Source organism: Physcomitrium patens, chromosome 23 (genome assembly GCF_059467195.1).
Source record: "Physcomitrium patens ecotype Gransden chromosome 23, ASM5946719v1, whole genome shotgun sequence".
NCBI classification, from domain to species: domain Eukaryota; kingdom Viridiplantae; phylum Streptophyta; class Bryopsida; order Funariales; family Funariaceae; genus Physcomitrium; species Physcomitrium patens.
The window spans coordinates 10689077-10708319 of record NC_143432.1 but is presented as its reverse complement, the minus strand read 5'-3'; the positions used below and the strand labels follow the sequence as shown (position 1 = coordinate 10708319).

Genomic DNA, 19243 nt, shown 5'->3' with positions numbered 1-19243 from the left:
AAGATAAACAAAATAAAATACATAATTATAATATATATATATATATATATATATATATAGATTTTTTTCTTTGTAATTATACTATTTTATAAAAATTATTAAGTAATATTTTTAGACTCTCTATAACAAAGATATACATAATTTTTATTAAACTCAATTTTGTTTAGTAGTGTAAGAAGTTTAGATAGTATCATATACATTTTTTTCTAATTTTTTTTTCTATAAATTAAAAGAAGTCACATTTTTTGCTATAAAAATATAAAAACATATGAGTTTTGATGAGCGATTTGCAAGAGAGAGCGAGAGAGCCTGCAGAGTTTTAACGCAGATTGCGTTACGAAGTACTACTTGCTCTCAGAATAATTAAGTTTCTTGAAGGTCTGTTGAACTGAGGAGCTGTTTGTAGTGGTTTTTTTTTATTCCTGATGCGGACAACACCTGAAGAGAATCGAGGAGTTGCGAAACTAATATCATATAACTTATAATCACTTTACTGCTTCTCTGCGAGTCAGCCCTGAATTCTGAGAGGCAAGCCTTTTTTCAACCCTGAAGCAACAGGTGGATTGTTGGAGGAATTAGAGAATCTAATCTGCAGACTCCCGAACGGAGTAAGTTCTTCTCAGCTTGACAAACTTTTAATGGAAGTCATAAGATCGAGTTTGGTCTCGAGTTGGAAGTTGAGAAGCAGCTCAAAGTTCTTCAGTGATTGTTGAGGCTGTGTGATGGTTTCTAGCATGGGATTGATTCTTACTCACGTGTCCTGTTGGAGTGGATTTTAGATGTGCTCATTTTCAGCTGTAGAATGAATCAAAGTTGTTCCTAACATTGGTTCTATTTCCAAGGCCGTCTTGTCATCAAACACATTTACTTGACTTGTAATCAGGTCAAATGCTGCGTTATCATATCAACGATCAGAAGTTTATGGAACTGCCCCGTGCTAATGGTATTTCGCAGTAAATGTACGTTTCCATTCCCTCACCTTTCAATATGTAGACCATAAAGTCCAAACTCGTCAGGGGCCTAACTCATTATTCATGAACCAAAGCAGGTCTGCTGTTCTTGGGTTTATCAATCGATTGTAAACAATAACATGATGGTGAATTTCTTTGGGTTTCCTGGATGTACACATGAAGCTCTTTCGTCAGAGAGAGGATTGGACTAAAGCTATTCTGTTCGATTCTTTGTGAAGCTTTGAACGTGTTGGAAAACCTTATTGAGCTCTTGAGGCATCTGTTTGGGTGTTCAAAAAGTAGCAGTTCTATCTATATCGATTTGAAACCAGGTGTAATGCAGACGATTGCACTAATATCAAACATCCGTGTCCTCATTTTTGTTCGTTTTTCTATAGAATTATTAAGAACTCGGGCTAATTTAATTCTAAAACTGAAGAATGAAATATCTGGAGTTCTTATAATAACAAGTTCGGCAGCTGAAACTGGAATTTCTGCCAAGTTTGAAGAAGGGAGTGCAGATTTGATAGTCATCTACAATTCTGGACAGTTTCGAATGGCTGGCCGTAGGTAATTGGACAGAATCATGCCTACAAAATGAGTTGCCGTGGTGGTCGATATGGCATCAGAGGTCTTATCTGTACGTCTATGTATGCCTCGTCCTTTCTGTGAGCAATCCCGTCGATCTATCTGACCTTGACAATTTTGTTTTTCTGGATTTGACTGGTAACTGCCGATGATGATTGTTGTGGACATTGATTCTAAAAGTGGCCATTGAGGTGAAGGTGGTGAGAAGAGTCCCAGTGCTTGCAGGAGTGTGTGCATGAGACTCTATGCGCCGCATGAACCAAATTTTGATCACACTGGAGCGACTGGGCTTTAACGGTCATAATCAAAAAAATTCCATGATTGGTCTCGTTGATTGCTATTTCAGCCAAAAGCTGGAAGAAGTGGCATGGGCTACAGGTGCTTAACTTGGATAATTGACCTATTTTCTTTCATGGTCTTAAGCGCATCATGAAGGTCGTGAACTTGAACTTGGCAAAGCTTGCCCTGACATTGCCCTGACATTTCTCTGACATTGTCTTAGTTGCATTCTATGTTAAGTGATTCCTCTAGTCCTCTACTTTCATTGAGTGTATCCGAGCTTGCGACATGTGCGCAGTGGTTGAAATAGTCGTTTCGCTCAGTATCAATGAGGCTATAAGGTTAGTTTTTCTTTTTTTTTAAGTGCCTGCTATCGTTGCATGTTGATGATTTAATTTAATGCTTTAAATGCACGAATGTTTGCAGTGTGAAAGTCGCATTGATTCGACGAGGACATGAAATGAGTTTTCTCCAAATTCCCTGTGCTTTTGATGCACAAGAATAGCACACGATAGGAATGGCTGAAGCCGACATCCAGGCTGCACATATGGGTCTCACCACGACTGGCTCTATTGGGGCAAGAACGGCAGTTCCATAGGAAAACAGTGTGCGCCGCATGTAGTTGATTGCAGATGCGGCTCTTGAAGTCGATCCAGAGATCATCGTACTCCACTATGGCGGTGAGCATTTCCTCACATTTCAACTTTTTTAGAGCTCATCACACAATCATCCTACAATTTGATTCTTGCGTGTATGAGTTTTTGTAACTGCATGCTTTAACGGAAGTTTTATTACAAAATTTTAGGTGATCATGTGAGGCCTTTGTCAGTGCTGTGAACAACAAAGTAACCACGAATTTTTTGCAGGGCTATCTCAGGATCGAGGGAAGTAGAATACGTGTTGCATAGAACAGGTACCATCCACGTATTCTACGAAATATCAAGCATAGAGCCTTTACCAGTTATCGAGGCAATCGCCTTCACCATGCAGAGGTACAAGGCGATCCAAATTTCAGAAAGTGGTGCATATCTTCAAAGCCTACTTGTGTAGCTGATGAAATCGGTAGTTACTTTTGCGTTGAAAGTTTCCAGAAGATCAAGTGATAAACGGTTACTTTTTCCAGCACGAGCTAAACTTGTGAGCTAGGAATTCCAAGTTAGTTCTTCTCTTCCATTCTTTTCTATTCCTTCTTAATTATTAAAACTATGTTAAAGTGATGAGTCTTTTCTCACCTCTTCTGACTAACAAATGCTCTTGCGAAGTCACCACTCCGTTTGAAAGTTGAAGTGCTTCAGTTTCTTCCTAAGAGGATTCCCAGCACCGTCAGTATCAGAACGTGCAGTTCCAGTGCCTGGTCACATCCTTGGTTTCGCTGCAATCAAAGGAACTGCATGCGCCGCTAGCTTCTACTGGAGCTGATTGAGTGGGTTCCCCTTGAAGATCTATCTACAGATTCCCAAGTCTTCAACGTCAACAACGCAACAGATCTGGAGGTTGGATTGACACACTCTGATAGCATGGCTACACAACTGAATGCTACTTGTGTTAGTACCAAGTACCAGCAAGTGGGGCTTTAAGTTGGTCCTTCCTGCGAAACGATCTCTTCAGGTGGCTCTCATATCCCCAGTGCTGTAGTACATTCTCACTAGTGGGACAGCACGTATGGTCCCGTAGGCTCTACTTGTTGATGAGACGATGCTCAGTCTCCGACCTGCTCTGGTACAGGCTACAAACATGATCTTCCTGTTTGAATCCTACAGGCATGCAGTATCATCACATGTGTACCCCGTGAAAATCTATATGTGTAAATGTGGATGGACTTGTGATTGTTTAGGATTTCCAGGAAAAGTTGACTGTGAGATTGATACTAACTGTTAGATTTGTCATTTGTACTTCGATCGGAATGAAGTGGCTGGATTCTCCACCCGTCTCTTTCCAAGCCAGTTTGGACATCTGTTGACCGCAGCACACACGGGAGCTGGTGTCTGTGAGGCAAAGGCTTTCAAGTCCTAAACTAGCAAAAGTGGCATTATACTCTGCCCTTTTGACTTTCTTCTCTCACTAACCTAATGTTGAACCCAGATATCATTTCATAATCAAAGTGTATGTTTGTGTGGATGTGTGTGCATGTGAATAAGTGTACAAAATGGAATTTTGCATGAAACCCATGAAAGAAAATTTTCCATTACAGACGTTTCTAATGGTTTACCATCAGGTTTCGACTTGTTTTAATTGAATTTGCTCAAAGCTTTTCTTCTTTTTTTTCTTTTTTAAGACTTTTGGGGTGTTGAAAGAAGAACCCTTATTAGACCATTGTAGGTTGAAACACTATCTGGCCTTGCTTAAAAGTTGATCAAGCAATTGTATGACTAGATTACAAGTGTTGGTTGAATTTCTTCAATAAAATTCTATTAAAAGATAACATGAAGTTTTGGTTGCGATTTCTAATCAATGTAGATGGATGATGAGGTAAGCGTGTATTAATACCAAGTTTCTATATTTTATAGGTTTTGGTGTTGAATCTGGCTCCCCTTACAGTTCTCAGTGAAATGTTCGTTCACTTCTTTAAAAAACATTTGAGGATTCTTCTTAGATGTATTTATCAAAATAAATAAAAATGATTCAATGTGAGGAACAATCGCATTCATCGCGCTTTCTTTCTGCATTTCGACTTTCAGTATAGTTTATTTTATTTTAAAGAATTGATTTACCTGAGAGACTTAGAGCATCTAATGGAGCATTCTTACCTTTTGGCTACTTTCCTACTTAATTTCAAGGAAAAATTTAATCAATACATATGTTTTTTTATATATTATTTCACTTTTTTTTTGCATACTTATTATTATATTACATTAATTCCTTACAGAATAGAATAAAAATTGGAATGTTAGAATGTTTATTTTTTAAATATTTCTAATTTTAGATTCCATATCTGTACTCATATAAAATAGTGTTGAAATTTATTGGTTTCAATTGATTTGCATAAATATATCTATACACACACACTCACACATATCAGCCAGTTCCACAATATATTTTTGGATGCTGATGTTATCTGTTGAACTCCAAAGAACTCTATTTTTGTAGATAGAAATAAATGGATGGGTATGCCAATTTTAAAAATACCGTTGAGCTAATTTTAAAATTATATCTAGTTGTTAGAATTGTTGTGTAGCTCAAACGATTCTTAAAAATGAATAAGAAGTCAAGCCAAATGTATTTTTGGTATTAAATTAAGGGAACTGTTAGGTGGACACTCCTTTTTTACTATGTAGACACCTTCCTTTTATTGCGTGGGCACCTTTTGCCACACACCTCCACATAAACATAACAAAATTTTCATTTGCACTAAAAATTATAAGGATATATTTACAATAAAAAATTCATAAATAAAATTGACAAGCTCTTTAAAGTCTATGTAAAATACATCAGATACAATATGATGCTTTTTTTTTTATAAGTCAAATAAAATAAAATAAAATAAATTCGTGAGCAATTGCACACAATTTTTTTTATCATAAATTATTCCTAGAGTTTTTAGTGGAAAAAAGAATTTTATTATGTGTATGTGGGGGTGCATGGCATGGAAATATCTATGTAGTAAAAGAGAGTGTTCACCTAATGATTTCCTAAATAAATGTTGATAATCAATAGAAAATATAAAATGAATAATTTACATTGTTTCAAACAAGGATAGTTTCAAAAATCTAATGTTGACCACATGGGTCATTGTTCAAAGTATTGGTTTTTTATTTTATTTTTACTTTTTTTTTTTTTATTTTCCCTAAAAAGTTGAATACAACAAAAGCATTTGCGAAAAAAAAAAAAAAAAAAAAAAAAAACAGTAACCAATAAAGCCTTACAATGAATATTTGAACTTACTTACATTATCACACATCAAATTGCAAAGGTTAATATTAATATTAATGATAACAATAATAATATAAGCTTATCATTAATATTAATGATAATAATAATAACAATAATAATAATGTATATACATATTATTCACACAATATAATATAAAAATCTCTAAATCTCACACTATAATAGATTTGAATAGTTGTGGTGAAAATGCTAGAAAAAGACCGCAACAAAAAAAGAGAACAATTATCACGATTGCAATTATTGGAGAGAGATAGAGAGGAGTAATTGATTTTTATTTATTTAATTATATATATATATATATATATATATATATAAAAGCCTCCAACCTACTTAAGAGTGAGTGGTGACCTTTCACAAGAGAAAACACAATATTTTTGAGCATGCATTGTGATTTGGAACACAAAGAATATATAAATGTGAGTGAGTGAATGAGTGAGTAAGTGAGTGTTCAATTACATTTTATTTGATTTTCTAGAAGCGGGTGAACACATGTGCCATTCCATGATTAATAGTCCCCCTCAATCCCCATCCCTCATCCCTCTCTATTATCTTAATCCAGGCTCGTTGATAACCAACCCCCAATTTCAGAATAAGCCGAAGGGTGCACCACGGACGGACGTGGCGGACAGGACAGCACAGGTGGACACACGGTGGCAGGGTATCCATGCCATGCTGGACCCCATGGGGTCGGGTATAGGGGGTGGGGTGCGCACGGGACCCGAGATCGGACGGGCAGGCTCCCTAAATAGAAGACACACACAGTCTGAATTAGGGGGGGCGTGGGGGATGTGTGTTGGATGATGATGGGTGGGCCTTCTTCTTCTTCTGGGACCAAATCGCCATCGCCGATACCTCCTCTCTACACGACCAGCCGGCCACTGTTGCTGCTGCTGCTGCGCACGACGACTACGACGACGATAACGACGATGACGATGACGACGGAGGAAGGAAGGAAGTGGGGGTGGAGGGAGGCCCTAAAGTAAGCAAGGAAACAAACAGCAGGGATTGATTGATTACAACGAACACCAAGCCAGAGAGACAGACAGACAGAGAGATAGACAGACAGAGAGATCAATTGATAATGATGACCAATCGTGGATTGGCGGCGCTCTCTAAGTCCACATCATTCACATTCAATTCAATTCAATTCAATCCAATTCTATTCGTCGTCGTCGTCGTGCTCACCAGTCACAGAGAGAAAGCAAGAGGAGACAGGGCGAGAGAGAGTGCACCGGGGCAGGGTGGTGTGCCGGATGACGTAGGAATAATCAATCCTTGATACTGCTACTGCTCCCATGCTTGTGCTCTCTCTTGTGTGACCTTGGGGAGCTTAGCTGCGTTGCCTGCGGGTTTAGTTGCCAGGCCAGGCCTTGTTACTGTCGAAGCCTTCGAATAGGCGCCTTTTTATTCTGCCTCTTATCGGTTGCTTTCTTTCAAACAGGCCGCCCGGTTTGTTTGTGCATCTGGCGTCGGTGATAGGATCAGGCCGGTGAAGTGTGCACGAAGTGTCTGTGAAAGAGACTTTGCGGGAGTGGAGTGGAGTGGAGTGAAGCCGGGGAGGCGTTCGGCGTTCGCGGCTTATGCAATCCGTCTTTCGAGAAGGATTAGTTATTACGCGAAGCGCTATGGAAGTGTGCGCTTTACGTTGCCTTGTCAGTGCGTCGCCCACGGCCTTCTCGGCATCTTGCCCGACATTCTCTATTGGATGCGTGTCGGTAATTTTGTAGAGGAGGTGCTGGACAGCCGTATTGACATGTAGCGTTGGAGAAGGATTTGGGGTTTGATTGAAACTAGGGTTTGGATTTGCAACAATGCGGACAGCCCGGTGATGGTGGTGGTGGTGTCGGTAGAGCAAGGATAATGATGTGTTGGCTTGATGGATCTTCAGCAAGCGAGGATTGCTAGTGCTATGCAGTAGGTGACTTGTGACACCTCTTATTTCTGAGTTGTAAGATAGACGCGTTATCAGGACCTTTGTTTGGTTGACGTTGAGTAGTTTCTCGCCAGTGGATCGCCAAATGGGTATTTGAAAATCTTTACTGCTGCGGATCCTCAATTACTTAATATTCACTACCTTGGGAACCCCTTGGGTTGGAAAACGGGCTGAAAGGAGAGCTTTTTAAATTCCCGTGATCCGGGAACCAGCTGCAACAGATTTGTTTACAGAAAGTGTTTTTATTGCCAAAGTTCACTGGAAGGTCTTGTTCGTCAAGGGTTCCTCATGTCATTGTGTATAGATGCTTGTTTAGCAAGGGCGTTGGATTCAGTAGGAAAATAAAGAATGATTCACCTTCATTTGTGTGAGCCAGTTTTTTTGGCAGCCCCACCGGCACTTAAATATGAAGCACATTGATCTTTTGTATTGAAAGCATATAGGAGTTGATATTGTCAGTGTATTTCTTACTTATCAGGGCACAATGCATATTGTTCGTGTGAGATGAGGCATCCCTAACGATGATCCGAGTCTAATTCTCTTGTAATCTGAAGTTGTCTGTCCTTTCTCGATGTAGGCCAGGGGTGATGAAGTCCCAAGGCGAAGTAGGGAAGGAGAGCTTTCTGAAGGAGAGTCGTCTTGACAATAGACAAGATTGTGAGGACGATGGTCAGGAAGAGTTTTTCTTGCCCGAGTGCCGTGTTGTCGTACCGCCACCTTCACATGGTTAGAAGCTTCTGTTTGTCTTCTCGTATATTTTTTTCTCTACCTTAAGCGTTCTCTTGTGCACCGAGTCTTATTATCAAGAGACTGATAGACCTGAAGCATCCTTGAGTTCTTGCCTATCATGGGATACGCTTTTCGTGTTCACTTACCGTCGTGAAAAAGCGTGAATGAGATTTTTTCTGCTCGAGGCTCAACCTACCCTTGTGTTTATCACTAAAACGGGGAGATTTGCTTTAAAATAGACTACGAAGAGCTCGTCTCTCGAGTGATGAGGGCTGTTGTTTGTCTCATACGTCGTACATCAGTTTATCGTGTTCATCTGTTTCCTTCAGTGATGTATGAGAGAGCTTTACAATTGGAGAAATCACGAGAGAATACGTTACAATGGGATCCGGAGAGCAGAAGACTGGTAGACCGTGTGCTGGAGGATGTGTACACGGTTCTTCAACCGACCAAGGAGCAGAGAGCCGACCGTCGCAACGTTGTTCAATTCGTGGATACTTTCGTAAAACAAAGAATCCAAGGTATGTGGCATTTACATTTTTTTTAGTGCTGTGATGTCCAAGAGTGCAGCTAGCATTTGAAAGCCCTCAACAAATAGTTCCACAGCAGATTTGAGTATGATTGCAGGTCACTCTGAAACTTATTGAGTATCATTTAGAATTGAAACGTTTTTTTTCTGTCAGTGACGCACAAAACTCTTCGACAGACATAATCTGCTTGAGAATTTTTCTTTTTAGGGTTTCCTCACATTGTTACAGATGTAACGTGTTCGTCCTGCTTGTTGTGCAGGAAGCCATATTAGAGTGTTTGGATCTTTTGTGATGGACTTATACACAGGTTCAAGTGATCTAGATCTCTCCCTCAACATGAGCTACTCACCAGTTGATCGCTCGCGGGGCGACAAAATTGCGATGCTGAGAAAGTTGACGCGAGCACTCCACACTCTTCATCATGGTGCTCCTGCCACTCTCATGTTCATTCATATTTTCAAATATTGAAATTTTAAATTTTTGTTTAGAAAAGCGATTTTTCTTTTATCTTCTTTTTTCTTTTGTGCCTGAGTAAAACGACAGATGCGTAATTTTAAATACCGATGTTTGTTGATTTGTACACGTATGTAGCTGCTTAGTGTTGTGATGGTGCCTTCCAGGCAGAAATGGGATGACAAGGCTTACTGTTCGCAAAATTGAACCAGTAATGAAAGCGGCAGTTCCTGTGGTAAAATTTGTGGAGGTCCACACAAACATCGAGTGTGATGTCTCCATGGAGAATATGGATGGGGTTCTAAAATCTGAATTGATAGGCATCTTCACCAAGATCGATCTTAGGTATCGGCAGCTCTGTTTCTTGGTGAGCTGCTTTATAAACTTAACACTTTTCTCCCGTATGTTTGTTGTAGAATGGCCAAGGGTTGTATTATAAGTGCCAAGTGTAGAAGAATTGAAATCCTCTTTTTTTGCGAGGTTTTATCGATCTCAGAATACATTTTACATTTGGAAACTTGTAGTGCATGCTGTAAGGCAAGGCACAAGGCATCTGCTGATGCTTTCTGTCTATGGAAAACTTAGCGGAGGTTAAAATCCATGTGATTCCTTTACCGGACTGCCGATGAATTTTACGTTCTTCGTTGTTTGACAGCTTAAGGCATGGGCAAAAGCTTACAATGTGAATGACTCAAAGAAAGGCACGCTGAATTCTCTTTCAATAATCTTTCTGGCCGCATTTCATTTACAGGTATGTCTCTGCATCTTCAATAGCGAGTATTTGTACAATCACCATGTGGAATGTTGTCCTGGCATCTTATTTAGGTACTTGTTGAAGTTATTGTTTTAATTCTTTTTTGAGCCTCTAGTCGTTTTGTATCAACTACTAAACAAGGCCTTGTCAATGCAGACACGTTCACCACCCATTCTTCCCTCCTTTTCCGCCCTTTTAGAAGGTAGATCTCTTCCTCTAGTCTCCATGTGGAATTTAGTGAATCAGTTTCCCATGCTTGTCTTGCTCTGAGGTTGTCACGTAGAGAATTTCGATGAGGTATTGACGCATGATATGCGTGGGTGGCTTAGAGCAGGGTTGTTTCTGCGGGAAACAGAAAATTGCATTGCAGCTGTCGGGGAACGAGTGGCCCATTATGTGAAGAGTGGCTTTGGCAGAGACAACAAGGAGACTTTGGGCCAGCTGTTTGGTTCTTTCTTCACGAAGGTTGGTTATTGAAACACTGAATACTATCGTCATACGTCGTGGTTCATAGAATCTTATCCTCGATCCGTCCTCGAGGGTAATGATTCTCTCAGTTTTTATATTTTAGCAGTGATGATTTGCTTTTTCCATGCGTTGTACTAAGTGTGAGTCACTCCTAGTTTATTTTAGAGCGTTTTAAGATTTGTTGTTCAACTTAGAGAGTTACAGGCTGGCTAACCCGATAATTTTCTGCTAAGCAGTTTTTGGCTGTCGAGAGCCTGTGGGAACAAGGTCTTTGTGCTAGTGTGTATGAAGGAAAATGGATCTCCAAAGTATGGGCGAAGAACCACCTTGGTTGCATGTCGGTGAGTACACCGAACAGAATGATCAGCATAGAGCACATTATTTCTGAAGACTCGCAGTAGTCATGGAACATATCGGTGGTATCGCAGTCTCACATTACTACTCGAGATCTGACAACTAGTTCGTAGATAGGTCAAGCGGATCGATGTCATTATACCCACATTATTCTCACATTAGTGATGTTTTCTGGTATTGTAGAGTTCAAATCGCTATCTCTACCAGAGCGCTGCAGCGTTTTGCCACTTATGATTATCATAAATGTTCCAGCTTATCTTTGTCTAGTAGTACTTCCTGAAGTCTTATGGTGTTCCTTATCCAGGTGGAGGATTTTGCGGAGAGGTCCCAAAACTGTGCACGTGCTGTACGGGAAAAAGAATTTGACGTCATTCACCAATCTTTTCGAGATACAGTCGCTCACCTCAATGCGTCTGCAGGGAGTCCTTCTCAGATACGAGAAATGAAACATACGCTATTTGGGATTAAATCTTTGAAGAGAACATCCGAAGAGCCTTTGGTGCAGCCAGTGGAAAAGCAACTGAAAGCAGTTCACGGCTGGATGAATCCAATTTCAGACGCACCACCGTATGTTGGTCCAGACCCTGTGAATGGTTTTTCGGCTGCGCATCTACATCAAAGTGTGTATTCCAACTACAATCGAGGAATGAATTTCTCAAGGCAAGACGTCAATGCATATCAGGGTTATGAAGATTATTCCGGATGGGCTTTACACGGAGAATATCTTCGAGCAGAAGGTAGAGGGGTAATTTCCCCAGTTCCAGGGGGTCAGAGACCGTATTTTGTAGACTCTGGTCATGACCACATGGGGCCCGGAACTGGTCCCCGACCATTTCCTTTACATACTCATCAATCTCCAGCGGGGTATGGTTCAAACGGAGCTCAAGGAGAAGTTCGGGATTTTAACTACAGTGGTCGAGGCCCGGGTATGGTCAGTCCTGCATTCTATCCAGTTTATCCTCCTTACCCTCAAATGTTCTATCCTCCGACCTCTATGTACAGGTCGGACGCCAGGACTGACCATGTCACACAGCCATATCCTAACTGGGGTTATAGCCAGTTGCCACAAGGACACCACCTGTCCCAAACTTCAGTTCACCGCAGTAATAGGTAAAGAGTGGTATGTGAGGCCAAGTTTTAACCATATAAAGTATTTTGGGTTTTCCTGAGTTTTTAAAAGAGTAGATGCGGATGCGGACAGGATTTGTAGGTTTTTCTAGCTTGTGCTCTCTTAAGGTAGACAGTTGTGTGCCAGCTCATGTAAGGTGTGATATACGCAACTGGCACTGGAGCCGAGTATCATTAGTTGGGTGCTGGTAGTAAACTTCAGATTAAGTTTTGGGTTGATTAACCAACCTACTTGATGGACACAGAAGCAATGGACCATTTTGGTAAGAGTTTTGATGAACTCGTCAGAACAGGAGACGGGAGAACAGCACGGCTTCTGCGAGTGCACTTGGCATACATAAGTATTTGGAAAGAAAAAACCTTAGTTGCCGTTTTTGGTTGAGCCCTCTGAATACTTACTTGAAATGCATGTTTATTCAGTTAATACTATCAGCATATTTTGAATCCTTTCGAACTTGTTGATTAAAGAATGTATTTTTTAATTAATTGATGGTGGTACTATTGAGTATTGAAAAAGCTTTACATATGGCACAATTTTAATCCGAAGGTGATATTTGGTTTTTAACCTCCTGTCTGTCTGATGATATGTGTTCATTTTAAAGTTTATGTTGGATTTTATTATTATGAAATCAGTTATCTGCAGTTTTATTTACATGAAGACTGTGGCTGTGGCACTAAGGATTAACTTCTAATTTCGATATATGACTTGAATAAAGAAGATACATAAAGAGTAGATTTCGAATTTAGAACTTGGAAGAAAATTTGAAATTTACACATTGTATTGGCAATGTTTTTGCCAATTTTCATTGCACATGTTGAGAATGTTTAGAAAGACACAAGAGTAATAGTAAGTCACACACAAACAAGAGTAGTAGTAAGTCACATACAAGAGGGTTTTTAAGGAGAGAGAGCTTCACACATAAAAATCTGGTTGTGTCTCATATACAAGAAGAGAACAAGGGGAGAGGATAAATAGTACTTCTCCACTAGACTCTAAATACTATAGCTATAGTATTTATTGTATTCTACAGTAAATATTATGGAGAGCGCTAGCTATATTTAGTGATTTCAATACTCTTCCTCGCTCATCATAATATTTACATAATATAAAATTTGTATAGAATTATGATCTATACTTTTCTGTGATCTTGCAAGATCAACAATTGTTGCCTCATTAAAACCTTATCTAGGAAAACCTTATTTTATTTAAGGACAAAACCATAGATGAAGGAAAAAGAGTACAACATCATTTTCTTTAATTATGTAAAGAGTTCATTAACTTTCTTATTCAAGAAGAGCAAGTCGCCGCATACCAATGCCATAAGTAAGTCGACGATGGTTGCTTAATGGGAGAGCTTTGGTGAAGAGATCAGTAAGGTTATTTGTAGATTCAATTTTCTTAATTATAAGTACTTGATCAGTAATCAAGTCATGGATATAACTAAAATACTTCGGATCAATATGCTTTGTCCTGTCACCTTTAATGAAACCAACTTGCATCTGTGCAATACAAGCACTATTATCTTCATTCAAGATAGTTGGAGAATCATCATATGAAAATCCACATATTGTTTGAATGAATTTATCAATTGATCACAACCAAATATATTCTTGAGATGCTTCATACAAGGCAATAATTTTTGCATGGTTGGATGAAGTTGCAGTTATTGTTTGTTTCATTGATTTCCATGATATTGCAGCTTCATGTCTTAAGAATACATATCCTGTTTGAAATTTAGCTGTTGCAATATCAGATTTATATCCTACATCACAATCTCCAACCAATTTTGGATCTGCAGATTGTGTGTAGTATAATCCCAAGTCTTCAGTACCTTTTAAATAACATAATAAATGTTTGATGCCATTCCAATGTCGTAGTCGTGGACGTGCACTATGTCTTGCAAGAACACTAACTAAAAATGTAATATCTGGTCTTGTAGATGTAATTAAATACAAAAGTGCTCCAATCGCTACGAGGTATGGATATTGGTCTCCTAATATTTCCTTCTCCTCCTCGCATGGACGGTATGGATCATGACCATCACGACCACGTCCAACCATTGGTGTGGACAATGGATAAGCATCAATCATATTAAATCTTCGCAAGATTTGTCTAATATATGTTAGTTAGTAGAGAAAAATGCTAGCATCTGTTAGATGCATAATGTGAATTCCAATGTAGAAAGTTATTTTTCCTACCATTTTCATCTCAAATTCACGTATAAGTAGGTTTGTAGCTGTAACACATGCAAATGTAGTGCCCACTACCTTAAGATCATCAACATATACAGTGATGTTCACAAAATCAGTTATATCTCGTTTGATAAACAAACAAGGGATTAGTGGATCACTTATAAAATTATTTTTAATTAAATAATCTTGAAGATACCACATGCGTCTGGATTGTTTTAAACCATACAAGGCCTTACATAATTTAATACCACGATATTTTTCTAGAGCAGTATCGTGTTGTGGTTCGGCTACTATATGAACATAATGTAATTATATACTTAATATATAATTTATTAAGTAACATGGTGAAAGCCATGTTAATAGATTTTAGTTGGTTGTAGAATATAATTTGATTATTACTTTCTTAAGAGGTTGTTTAAAAAGATTACTATAGAATTTGTATAACTTTAATTTCCTTTTGAAAGTGGCTTTTAAGATTGGTTTTGGTTGATAGTAACTTCTAAATATTTAGAGTCACCTTTATTAGACATTGGTGACCTTTGAAAACTTATTTTGGTTCTTTTATTTGGTATTTAGAAAAAATTATGTAAATCTTATAAGAAAAAGCATTGAAGAAGGGTTTTGGTAGCAAAAGGAGTAATTAAGGCACAATATAGATGAATGGAGATGAATGATGAAAATCTCCATTCCTATTGGTCAAAAATCATGACCAATAGGCTTTAAGGAGGCTGCCTAAGGCCATATTAGGGATTAGGGCTAGTTTCTCGAGGCCATTCGAGTTTTGAAGGCTTGGGTCACAAGGTTTAGGTTTTTGGCTATGGTTTTGGTGCAAGTTTTGTATAGTTTGGAGTTTATATGAAGGAGATACAAGCGCTCAAAGTTAAGGTGTTGATTTGGAAGCTACTGTCACTCTTTTTGGCATAACACATGCATACGAATAGCAATTGAGGATCGGCGACCTTGACTAGAGAGAGCACTTTTGTGGCTACACTTTATATTACTTATTGGATTTCAAGTTGAAGTGAAGGAGTTATTGGATTTTGAAGTTAGCGCATGCAATCTAAGGGTAGTAAGTAACCCGATTTGCTAGTGGTTGTCTCTTGAGCTATATCTTGAGCAATTTGACAAGGTTTTGGCTCAAAATTTCAAAGAATGTGTAATTTTATGTTAGTAAACTTTGTGCATAAGTTTTATGACATTTGAGTATTGGATTCTTGAAATATTAAGAAAATAGTGTTCGGGTGCTTGTAAATTAGGGTTTAGAGTATTTGCTAGGGTTTCTTAGATGCCAAAAGTTCACGAGTGAATTTGCAGTTGGTGTTTTTTGTGATAAAATTTAAGGATAAATTCTAACTATCTTGTAAATTTGAGACAAGTTGAATGATTAGATCAAGAGTTATGATTTTCTAAAGTTAGGGACAAAAAAATCCTTTGGGGGAAAAATATGTTTTGAAGGGGTTTTGTTATATTTTGAGTTTTATGCAAAATAAAGGATTTTTGGGAGGCTAACACAAGATTCATATAAAGGTTTAAGTTACACTCTCTACAGCTAGATACCTAGTGTATTCCCAAATAGCAAATCATGCCATATGACAAAGGGTCAATTTGAAATTCTTGTTTTTAAGCCAGGTAGAACTTTTATATAAATATTTGCATCAAGAGAACCATATAGATATGCAATTACTACATCTATCAGATGCATCTCAAGGGTGGCATAAACTGTTATTCTAATAATATATCGAAATGTAATTGAATCCATGATTGGAGAATATGTGGATTCATAATTAATGCCAAATCGTTGAGTAAATCCTAGAGCAACAAGATGAGCTTTATAGTGGATTATTTGGCCTTAAGCATCTTGTTTACATATTAATACCATTTTATATTCCACAGGGTGAGATGTAAGAGTATCTACAATTGGACCAAAGACTTTTCTCTTACGCAAAGAGGCATATTCCTCCTCAATAACAGTATTCTATTTTGACCAATTTGAGCGACGTATCGCCTCTTTGATGGTTTGAGGTTGAGGATCGTCTTCCTTACAAGAAAGGGCTTCTATAATCATATATGCAAATGATTCATCTACCATAATAGATGGTCTGTCTCAAATATCATCTGTAGCACAATATTGAATAGATAATTCTTTACTCAACTTATTTTTATTCCTTCCAATTCCAAGATTTTTTTTCATAGGAATTGAAGGTACATTATGCATGGATATATCATCATGAATTGATAGTCCTTCAAGATGTGTGGCAATTTCTTGAGAAATAATATCAAGATTAGTCAATTTTATAGCTTTCTTCTTACGTGGTTGCTTATCTAGTCCACGAGTTCTTTCAATTGTTGTTGTTATAACTTGAGGTATTGTAGTCAATGGCACTACAATCTGAGCAGGTGCATTCTGAGCCTCATTAATAGGAACTCTTGTTATTCTAGGTGCATCATTGAAGCCATCAAGTATTTCATCTGCGATCAATTTTAAATACAAAATCTTAGCAACTTCAGTTTCTATCAAAGATGTCCTAGGATCGAGATTCATTGTAAACGTTTTTGGTGCTTCAAATATGAATACTTTATTTCTTTGTTGATTGGATACTCCTCCTTGAAGAGATGAGAATATATTTTCTTCAAAACGGCAATTTTACAAACGTGCACGTAATAATGTGCCACTTGATAGATCAACAATACAAATAATGCTTGGTGAATCAAAACCAACATATATGCCTTCTTGTCGATGAGTTCTAATGGTACGCCATTGAGGTTTTGGTTTTGGAATCCAAGCATGGCAACCAAATACTTGTAAGTGAGATATATGTGGAACATGATCCGAAATGAGCTCATATGGTGAAACAATTTCAAGAGAAGAAAGGCAGAGGCATATTAATGCTACAGCATGTAAAAGTGCATGACTCCTCATAGATGCAGGTAGATTTGCGTAAAGGAGGAGTGGTCGGGTAATGAATTGTATACGCTTTATAAATGACTCTGTAAGTCCATTTTGAGCATGTTCATATGGAACACAATATGTCAACTCGGTTCCTGTTGCAATACAATAGTCTTTAAAAGATTTTGATGCGAATTCTTTTGCATTATTCATACGCAATGTTTTTATAGGATAATCTAGAAAATGTGCCCGAAAGCTAATAAGCATAGATATAAGATTGGCAAACACCATGTTTCGAGTTGATAATAATGAAACATGTGATTGTTTATTTGATGCATCAATAAGGACCAAAAAATAACGAAATGGTCCTAATATTGGATTAATAGGACCACAAATATCACCATGCAATCTTTCAAGCATTGGTGGTAATTCTTGTGGAAGTTTTCAAATTAAAGGCGAAGTAATCATTTTATCTTGCACGCATACACAACATAATTTCATAGAGTCTACACCTACAAGCTTTAAATTGTATCCAATTATACATGGAATGATCTTTCTTAATAATGTGGATCCTAGATATTCCAATTGTCTATGCCAGAGAGAAATACAACTCTCTGAGATAGATGATGCAAAATTAAATATAATGGGAGGTCGAATCACAATTTGGTAAAAACCATTTTTTGTAGCAAAAGCTTTTTCAACAACTTTATGGTTCTTTGCAAGAACCAAAACCTCTTTTCTATTTAAAGTGGCAGTGAAGAGGTGATAACCATTAATATGCACATTTCGGTAGCTCATCAGACTCTAAGGTATTGAGGGTACAAACATCATATGTTTACATTTTATGATGGAATTTGCAAGTAATTTTACCATCATTGTGCCCTCTTGGAAACAAAACGCATTTGCTCTAGCCATGGTCATCATATTTTTAGTTTGCCAAATTAAAGATTTTTCAATAAAAAATCATCTATCTCGCAAGATAATATGTGTTGTTGCAGAATCAATGAGTACATCATTTGATTCATCATTAGAGGTTTTAACATTCATATAAGCTTCTAAGTCATCAACACCAATTGAATCCATAGACGCATCCATGGTATGAACTTCACGAGCCTCAACTCGTAATTTCTTATTTTCTTGGAACATTTTAATAAAATATTTTGAAGTACGGTATGCATGTACTAAATATCCAATCATTCCACACTTATAGCAAGAATACATCTCTATTTTTTTTTTCTACTATAATTAATAGTAGAATGTTTATTCTTTCCATATGGGTAGAAATGGTCTTGACTATGACTACCCTGATACTTATGAGCATGTTTTCTATGTTTATATAATTTCTTCTTAGACTTTGAAATATTAAGTGCATGAAATTCTTGAACTGTAGTTCCAATAGGACGAGCTTTTGCATTGCGCAAGAGTAGTTCATTTTACTTCTTCGCAAGAAGTAGATAGGACATGAGATCAAAATGACTCTAAAATTTCATGTTCCTATATTGTTGTACAAGCACAGCAGATACATGAGGAAATGTAGAGAGAGTTTTCTCAATCATTTCTTCTTCAGAAATGCTTTGTCCACATAATCGTAATTGTGAAACAATACTATACATTTCACGATTGAAAGCATTTAAAATTTGAAAATCCAAAACATGTAAATGTGTCCAATTATAACGTACACGTGGAAGAAAAATGGTCTTTTGATGATCAAACCTAGATTTAAGATTCTTCTAAAGTTCTGTAGGATCTTCCATTTCCAAATATTGATGTTGTAATGCAGGTATAAGATGACGACAAAGGAGAAGAAGTGCTTTTTAACGAATAGCAGGAGGTATAGAAATACTTATTGTAGGAGATTCTTGAAACATAATGGCATCCGAGAGTTGTTCTACAAATAAATTTGCTTTTGCCATTTTTGCCCATAATAGATAATTGTTTCCATCCACAATCAATGGTGGAAATAAAAGAGCTTGAAAATGTTGGGATATACTAGTAATAGTTGGAACCATAGTAGAAGTAGTTGAAGATGTTGAAGCATTCATTATAAATAAATCTATAAAAAAAATACAAGATTAAGTAGAAAAGTTGAGTAAAATGTACCTTAAAATA

General features: G+C 37.6%; 1 protein-coding gene and 1 long non-coding RNA gene across 5 annotated transcripts; both read left to right on the top strand.

Annotated features, from left to right (window-relative positions):
* The first annotated feature begins 261 nt into the window (after nucleotides 1–261).
* Nucleotides 262–3045, top strand: LOC141044854 (uncharacterized). The gene is made up of 3 exons (XR_012216588.2): nucleotides 262–1916; nucleotides 2244–2497; nucleotides 2684–3045. It is a non-coding gene; the product is annotated as an uncharacterized LOC141044854 (long non-coding RNA).
* Nucleotides 3046–6719: 3674 nt separating this feature from the next.
* LOC112276050 (protein HESO1) lies at nucleotides 6720–12508 on the top strand. 4 transcript variants are annotated; one of them, XM_024507009.3, is made up of 10 exons: nucleotides 6720–7619; nucleotides 8216–8364; nucleotides 8697–8888; nucleotides 9157–9321; nucleotides 9518–9717; nucleotides 10006–10101; nucleotides 10261–10306; nucleotides 10439–10569; nucleotides 10809–10913; nucleotides 11231–12508. In XM_024507009.3, the coding sequence occupies exons 1-10, from the start codon at nucleotides 7582–7584 to the stop codon at nucleotides 12038–12040; spliced, it is 1932 nt and encodes a 643-aa protein (XP_024362777.1). In that variant the 5' UTR covers nucleotides 6720–7581; the 3' UTR covers nucleotides 12041–12508. The 4 variants fall into 4 exon arrangements, with proteins under 4 accessions (XP_024362777.1, XP_024362779.1, XP_024362778.1 ...); XM_024507010.3 differs by having other exon boundaries at nucleotides 7482–7623; XM_090246573.1 differs by having other exon boundaries at nucleotides 7484–7619; nucleotides 8193–8364.
* Nucleotides 12509–19243: the final 6735 nt, after the last annotated feature.